Consider the following 7,695-nt stretch of genomic DNA (forward strand, 5'->3'; position numbering starts at 1 on the left):
GCTAGCACTGCTGTAACAAAGTACCACAAAGTTGGTGGCTTAAACAACAGAAATGTATTGTCTCACGGTTCTGGAGCCTGGAAGTTCAGGGTGTCATTAGGGTTGGTTCCTTCCAAGAGCTGTGAGGAACAATCTGTTCCGGGTCTCTCCCCTAGCTTCTGGTGGGTTTCCTGGCAATCTTGGTGTTCCTCGGCTTCTAGAAGCATCACCCCCAACTCTGTCTTTATCTTCACATGGCATTCTCCTGTGTGTATCTGTGTCTAAGCTTCCCCATTTTATAAGGACACCAGTTTCACTGGATTAGGGCCCACTGAAACAACCTCATCTTAACTAATTATATCTGCAATGATCCCTATTTCCAAATAAGGTTCCACTCTGGAGTATTGGGGTTAGGAATTCAACATATGAATTGGTGGGGGGTGGGGAGACGCAATTTAATCCATAGTATCCTCCCATTTGTGGAACCCAAACAGAAACCAAAGCCCAAGGTAATCCATTGAGGTAAGCCATATAAATCAGCCTCACAGGGTACAGCGCATGGTAGATAGGGACAAAGAGTGGGTCTGAATGGGACAAATGGATGACATCCAGTATACTTGTTTTCCAGAATTCCTTCCACTAGCTATGGTCAAGGCTCCAACTCTATTCCTAGGGACTCAAGACTAAGATTAGAGCCAAACCACTAAACTTCTCACCTTTACACCCACTCAGCCATCATGTCCTCACCACTTTTACTTCCTAGGGTCCATCTCCTCCATCTCTACTGAGCTATTGCTACAGCCTTCCAACTAATATCTCTGCCTCCAGTATCTCTCCTTAAACCCAACCTGTATGTTACCTCCAGACTGACTTTCCTATTCATCCCACTCCATACCTCTAAATCTTTAGCTTCACTCTTCAGAACCTGATCTCCTCCTCTTCTAGTGTTTCCCTACATTAGGATTAAAAGTGTTAACACAACGCAAAGCACATAGTAAATACTCAGTGTTTATTGAGCTATTTTTATTATCCCAACTGGGTTCTTCTACCCCCTGGATGTCACCAAATTTTATTCCTTCCATACCCTTTGCTTTCCTAGATTCAAGTCCTTCAGGTGGGAGTTCCCCCATCTAATCAGCAACTTGGCCTCTAATTATCCTTCTTTAAAGCCTTGTTCTCCTTCCCTCCAGCCTAAGACTAGTGCAGTACCCCAGCACTAGCAATGGTGGGGAGTGGGACTACCCCTAGGCATCAAGGAGGGAGGGGGGAGGGGAGTGTGGTTACTAGATTGTGAGAGAGTAGCTCTAAGAGAGGGCTGCCTGACAGGAGCAGTGACCTTTGGTAGACTAGAAAGCCTTCTTTCTTTCCTAGACTGGAAAGCTCCCTGTGTTTTCTATCCCACTTCTTCCTGGGTAAGGTAACCCAGGCACCTTGTTCTATCAGCTGGCCCTTGCCTGACTTCTTTCACCTTCCTTGGCTCTTTTGCCTTCACCTTCAAATATGCATAGGCCTGTTGGTACTGGTTCCCTCAAGTTCCCATGCTCTGCCCCTTTCTCAGTCCCAAATTTCTCACATAAGTATCCCATGCTTGCCGCCTCTACTCTGTCCCCACCCCCACCCTTCTTTCTGCTGCCCCTTCCCCAAGTATGCAGTCTTCTGATCCAGCTCTCTCCCAGGTCACTGATGACTTATATGTCAGTGGCCAAATCTGGCCTTTTCTGTCATGATTCTTCTTGACCATTTTGCATATATGAAATTCCTCCCCCCTGAAGGTCCATGTCAGTATAATCTCCACTGGCTTCTTTCATTCTTTTATTTTAAAATGTATGAATTCCCCAAGGTTGTCCCCTTACTTACCCTTTCCTTTTTCTCTACAGTTTCCCTTACTCCAGAAGCTTGCTGGCCCTGTCCTGCATTCAGATATGTTTTGTTTGGCCCTTCCCTATACAGAAACTCACTGATTCCACAATGCCCAGCAGATAGAGTTCAAACTCCTTAGCTTTTAACATTTGAGGCCCTGACCAGCCTGACTCTAGATAACCTTTTCTCTGGGTTTCAGGGGCTCCCGGTTGCCAACCCCAAGTCGTCTAGGTAATTGGAAATAAACAACAACAACAACAAACAGGAATGCTTCAAAGTCAAAGATAATAACGATAGTAAGTTTGGGCTAAGAGCCCTAGATTTTTCTCTATCATCATCAGAGTTGATCTAAGGTAATGATTGAAAACATGATTTTTCTAGCCTCTCTCTGGGACAGTATAGCATTTGGTTAGGAGTGCAGGGGCTAGCCAGATAGTTTGGCTCCACTATTTATTTTGGGCTATATGACTTTGGGCACATTTCTAACCTTTCTCTGACCCAGTTTCTTTCTCTATCAAAAGGAGATAGAGTATCTGCCCTATGGGATTAAGGATTAAGCTCAATAATGTGTGTAAACTGTTTAAACACAGTCGTTAGTAGATGGCCAATAAATGGTACCCATTATTATCTTTATTATTGCTGCTTCACCTCTAAGCACATTCACACAATTCATTCAAGTCATTATTAGCAGATTTGACTGAATGGGAGTCAAACCTGGCTTCCCACAAACTGTGTGGTCACAGGCAAATCCCTTCCCTGGGCCTTGGTTTTTCCATCTGTAAAATAGGGGTATGTTGCCAGAATGGGGAGGATGCACCACGCACAAGTTAGCCTAGTGGATCTTCAAAATTCCTGACACCTCTAAAGCCCCATGGGGGTAAAGCCACAATGTCTTTCAGAAGGCAGTTCAATCCTATCTCCAGACAGGCAAGTCTGAATCCTGATCTTTTTTCTTAACCTTAAGGAATTCATCCCTTTTTCAGCTTCATTTTCCCTGTTTGTAAAACAACAACAAAACAGTTTTTTAAAACTAACACACGTGGGGCGCCTGGGTGGCTCAGTCGGTTGAGAGTCTGGCTCAGGTCAAGATCCCAGGGTCTACGGATAGAGCCCCACATCCGGTTCCCTCAGAGAAACCCTGTTTAGGATTCTCTCTCTCCCTCTCCCTCTGCCCCTCCGCCCCCTCTCAAAAAACAAAAACAAACAAACAAACAAACAAACAAAAACCCCACACACGTTACGTCCTTCCTGGCAGTGTTCCTACAGGCACCAAACTAACTAGGTCTGACCTTCTTTCTGCTCCTAAGCTTCTCAACTCGTTCCCCACCCCTACCCACCTGCCTCCTTTCCCTTCTCTGAAGGGCTCAAGTGCTTTAGGTCACTTCTGCACTTCTGCATCATAAATACGATCCACATGGACGCTTTAACTATGAAGGGCCGAAGAGGGCAAGCTAAAGAATGAATGGAAGCGACTCCGGAATGCAGCGGCAGCTCAGGCCCCGCCCCCAGGCGCGCCCCTCCCCGCCCCTCTCTCTTTCCGACACCAGTTCTCTGGAGACAGGCCTCAACTCTCTCTCTTCAAATCACGCTCCATGACTGGATTCTCGTGAGACCTGTGACTTGCACCGGAAGACCCGCCTCCTGTGCCGTGAAAGGCCAATGGGTGAAGGCGACGGTTGCGACGGTTGGGTTTTGAAGGAGCCAATGAGTGCTCAGAGCGGAGAGTTTAAGAAGCGGAGGCCGGCACTGCAGAGACCGGTCTGGGATCGGAATCTAGTCGGAGCTGGAGGTAAGGGCCGTGTGGGTCGAGCTGGGGTGGGTATGCAGCCCGTGCTCCGAGACCCGGACGGGCTGGGGCCGACTTGGTTCTGAGTGTGTGGCCGGCGGTCCCAGGCAGAGCACGGTCGCCTCTTCCTCAGGGCTCCGCGGGCATCCACTCCAAGGACCCCTTCTCCTGCAGACGCTCCCATGGCGCAGTTCGTGTTCGAGAGTGACCTGCACTCGTTGCTGCAGCTGGATGCACCCATCCCCAATGCACCCCCTGCGCGCTGGCAGCGCAAAGCTAAGGAAGCTGCGGGACCGGCCCCCTCACCCATGCGGGCCGCCAACCGATCCCACAGCGCAGGCAGGACCCCAAGCCGAACACCCGGTCAGTGGGGTGCGGCGGGACACGGGGAGGAAGAGGGAAGGGCTGAGAGCGGCCTTCAGGCCTCCTCCCTCAGGAGACTGCTCAGATTCTGGCTTCCCTCTCCCCGGCCCAGGCAAATCTAGCTCCAAGGCACAGACCACTCCCAGCAAACCTGGTGGTGACCGCTATATCCCCCATCGCAGCGCTTCCCAGATGGAAGTGGCCAGTTTCCTCCTAAGCAAGGAGAACCAGCCTGAAAATAGCCAGACGCCCACCAAGAAGGTATGTGGCCCAGAGGGGCTTAAGGCAAGAGTGTACTTTGTGTAACTCTGTGTACTTTGGATCATGCCATCCTGCCTCACCACCACCCTTTGTGCCAGGAACATCAGAAAGCCTGGGCTTTGAATCTGAACGGCTTTGATGTGGAGGAAGCCAAGATCCTTCGGCTCAGTGGAAAACCACAAAATGCCCCAGAGGGTAAGACCTGAAGTTCTTCCTTCTTGGAGGGAGGTGTTGGCCCATTCCCAGGGTTAAGGGGAGATGCCTGTCTGCTCTTCCCACCTAAGACTGAAGGGAGGGGAGGTGCGTCTCTGGCCTTCCTCACCAGGAGCAGGGGAGGAGTCAGTTTTCCCACTGTCAAGACGTATTCGGTTGCCACAGGTTACCAGAACAGACTGAAAGTGCTTTATAGCCAGAAGGCCACGCCTGGCTCCAGCCGGAAGACCTGCCGTTACATTCCTTCCCTACCAGACCGTATCTTGGACGCCCCTGAAATCCGGAATGACTACTGTAAGTGCAGCCTTCCCTTTGCCCATTGGACAGAGGAAGAGGGCCTGGGGACCAGACGAACAAGGAAGCTCATTCTCCTCCCTTTCCCTGCTCTGGCAGACCTGAACCTTGTGGACTGGAGCTCTGGGAATGTACTGGCTGTGGCGTTAGACAACAGTGTGTACTTGTGGAGTGCTAGCTCTGGTGACATCTTGCAGCTGCTGCAAATGGAGCAGCCTGGGGACTATATATCTTCTGTGGCCTGGATAAAAGAGGGCAACTACCTAGCTGTGGGCACCAGCAGTGCCGAGGTGCAGGTGAGACTTATCCCTGTGCTGCAGTTCTGTTGTGCCCAGACAGGGGGCTTGTCCAGCAGGAGGATGTTAATGGCAAGTTGCAATCTCTGATCCTAGCAGCCTTCTCTCTCTAGCTATGGGATGTGCAGCAGCAGAAGCGGCTTCGAAACATGACCAGTCATTCGGCTCGAGTGGGCTCCCTATGCTGGAACAGCTATATCCTGTCCAGGTTAGTGGTTTTAGCTAGTCTGTTGCAAAATCAATGTGCGATTTTTGCCAGCTCTCCCCAGATGTACACCTCTGAATGGAAGCAGTTCAGTCCTGCTGGCAGTGTTTGGCCCTGCCACAGAACCTGATTCCGTTCTTCCCTCCTGCAGCGGCTCACGCTCTGGCCATATCCACCACCATGATGTTCGGGTAGCAGAACACCATGTGGCCACACTGACCGGCCACAGCCAGGAGGTGTGTGGGCTGCGCTGGGCCCCAGACGGACGACATTTGGCCAGTGGTGGCAATGATAACGTGGTCAATGTGTGGCCTAGTGCTCCTGGAGAGGGTGGCTGGGTTCCCCTGCAGACATTCACCCAGCATCAAGGGGCTGTCAAGGTGAGAATGGGGCTAGGTTGGGTCCTCTGCTTACCCTCACCCAGAACCTGGGGACTGTTAAGGGGAGATGGGACAGCAGGATTAGACGGGATAACCCTGTGACCAGTGTCTAGCTCTAGTACCTGCTGACCCCACCTTTATCCTACCTAGGCTGTAGCCTGGTGTCCCTGGCAGTCCAACGTCCTGGCAACTGGAGGGGGTACCAGTGACCGACACATTCGCATCTGGAACGTCTGCTCTGGGGCGTGTCTGAGTGCTGTGGATGCCCAATCCCAGGTAGTCTTTTACCTGTTCCAGCCCCTCCCTCCCAGAAGGTGTTCTCACTCTGTGTGGTCTTCCGTGGGCAACTGTGTTCCTTCCAGTGGCTTCATCAACTCTATGCCCGATGGTTTCCAAAATTCTGACTCCGCTCTCATTCATGATCTCCAGGCCACACTTCTGTCTGTGGCTTGACTCCAACCTCAGGTCCTATAGGTGGCACCATCCTAATATGCCCTAAATTAAATTTGTCACTTCTTATTTCCCTGAAATGTGTTCCTCCTCCTCTTAATTGTTTGAGAGGGATAGAACTTACTCAGAAATCTGGAGAACTTCCTAGAATCTTTCATTATCTTCCCTTAGTCACCAAGACACATCATTTTTGCCTCAGAATATCATTCACGTGTGTCTCTCCCCTAAGCCTCACTTTTCTTCTCACTGGAGGCCCCCTGCACTGGTCTCACAGCATTCTTTTCTTATCTTCTGCAGTCTGTCCTCTGCACTGGGTCTGGGTGGTCTGTGACTGTGCTAAAGCCCTGCAGTAGCTCCCTATCACCTACAGCAACTTAATCCACATCCATTGGAATGAAATTTGAAGCCCTTGATGGTGGGTCTCCCACCCACTCCAGGTTCCTCCCCTTCTACCCTCCTCTCCCCCATGCAGCCTTCATTCTAGACTTTGACTCTGGAGCCAGAGTTCAAATTCTGGCTCTGTCACCTTCTAGACTCGCATGTGATCTTAGGCAACTTGCTGAAGTTCCTTCTGCTTGATTCTTTACCTGTAAAATGGATAACAATTTTTTAACTCTGAAAAAACTTTTGTAAGAACTGTGGTTATTCAAGTCTGAGTCTGTGACACCTGGCAGGGTGCCTAATGCTCGAATGGAGTTAGTTCTGATTTGAGTAGCATCGGCTCTGTTGAGCCCACATGCCATTCTCTCTCCACAGGTGTGCTCCATCCTCTGGTCTCCCCACTACAAGGAGCTCATCTCGGGCCACGGCTTTGCCCAGAACCAGTTGGTTATTTGGAAATACCCAACCATGGCCAAGGTGGCTGAGCTTAAAGGTAGGTTCCAAATAACAGGAGCCAGACACAAAAGGCCACATATCATATGACTGTTGAAATGTCCAGAAGAGGCAAATGCAAAGAAATAAAAACAGACTGATGGTTGCTAGGGGCTATGGGGAGAAGGTGGTGAGGAGTGATGAAAATGTTCTGGAATTACTGTTGTGATGGTTGCACAACTTTGGGAATACTAAAAGCCAATGAATTGCATACTTTAAAAGGATGAGTTTTATGGTATGTGAATTAAATACCTCAGAGGTGTTTAAAAAAAAAAAAAAAAAAGGTAGGTGGCCCTCAATATTGGAGGCTGTAGGTATGTCTACATTCCTATGCTCTACTCTCACTTTTTTCATCCTCACGCCCCAGGTCACACTGCCCGGGTCCTAAGTCTGACCATGAGCCCAGACGGGGCCACGGTGGCATCGGCAGCAGCAGATGAGACCCTGAGGCTGTGGCGCTGCTTTGAGTTGGACCCTGCACGGCGGCGGGAGCGGGAGAAAGCCAGTGCAGCCAAAAGCAGCCTCATTCACCAAGGCATCCGTTGAGGACCAACTCATCACCTCAGTTTTTTGTTTTTGTTTTTTATTTTTCTAATAAAGTCATGTCTCTCTCTCTCCTCCTTGCATGACCTCTGTCCCAGCCTTCCCAGAGCCTCCTCTCTGCTGTCTGTCATCAGAGAGCCAGAACCATCCCTCCTGTTTGCAGATAATAAGGCTAGCACCTCTTTCATTCAC

The 7,695-nt window shown here is 50.1% G+C and overlaps 1 protein-coding gene across 3 annotated transcripts; it reads left to right on the forward strand.

Moving 5' to 3' along the window:
* Positions 1–3,042: 3,042 nt before the first annotated feature.
* On the forward strand, positions 3,043–7,575 carry CDC20 (cell division cycle 20). Of its 3 annotated transcripts, none has more exons than XM_015535373.2 (11): positions 3,043–3,628; positions 3,800–3,988; positions 4,101–4,249; positions 4,348–4,444; positions 4,628–4,756; positions 4,856–5,052; positions 5,166–5,260; positions 5,409–5,493; positions 5,788–5,913; positions 6,844–6,961; positions 7,328–7,575. In XM_015535373.2, exons 1-11 carry the CDS (start codon positions 3,499–3,501, stop codon positions 7,504–7,506), a joined length of 1,494 nt encoding a protein of 497 aa, XP_015390859.1. In that variant the 5' UTR covers positions 3,043–3,498; the 3' UTR covers positions 7,507–7,575. The 3 variants fall into 3 exon arrangements, with proteins under 3 accessions (XP_015390859.1, XP_007077404.1, XP_007077405.1); XM_007077342.3 differs by having other exon boundaries at positions 3,044–3,628; positions 5,409–5,637; XM_007077343.2 differs by having other exon boundaries at positions 3,539–3,628; positions 3,759–3,988; positions 5,409–5,637.
* The last annotated feature ends 120 nt before the right edge of the window (positions 7,576–7,695 follow it).

Source organism: Panthera tigris, chromosome C1 (genome assembly GCF_018350195.1).
Source record: "Panthera tigris isolate Pti1 chromosome C1, P.tigris_Pti1_mat1.1, whole genome shotgun sequence".
Lineage (NCBI taxonomy): Eukaryota > Metazoa > Chordata > Mammalia > Carnivora > Felidae > Panthera > Panthera tigris.

Excerpts from the sequence above, each read along its gene's own strand:
- CDC20 (XM_007077342.3), top strand. The coding sequence starts at position 3,499 with ATGGGTGAAGGCGACGGTTGCGACGGTTGGGTTTTGAAGGAGCCAATG. Across the intron at positions 3,989-4,100 it reads GACCCCAAGCCGAACACCCG|GCAAATCTAGCTCCAAGGCA; the intron begins GTCAGTGGGGTG and ends TCCCCGGCCCAG. Across the intron at positions 4,250-4,347 it reads GCCAGACGCCCACCAAGAAG|GAACATCAGAAAGCCTGGGC; the intron begins GTATGTGGCCCA and ends CCTTTGTGCCAG.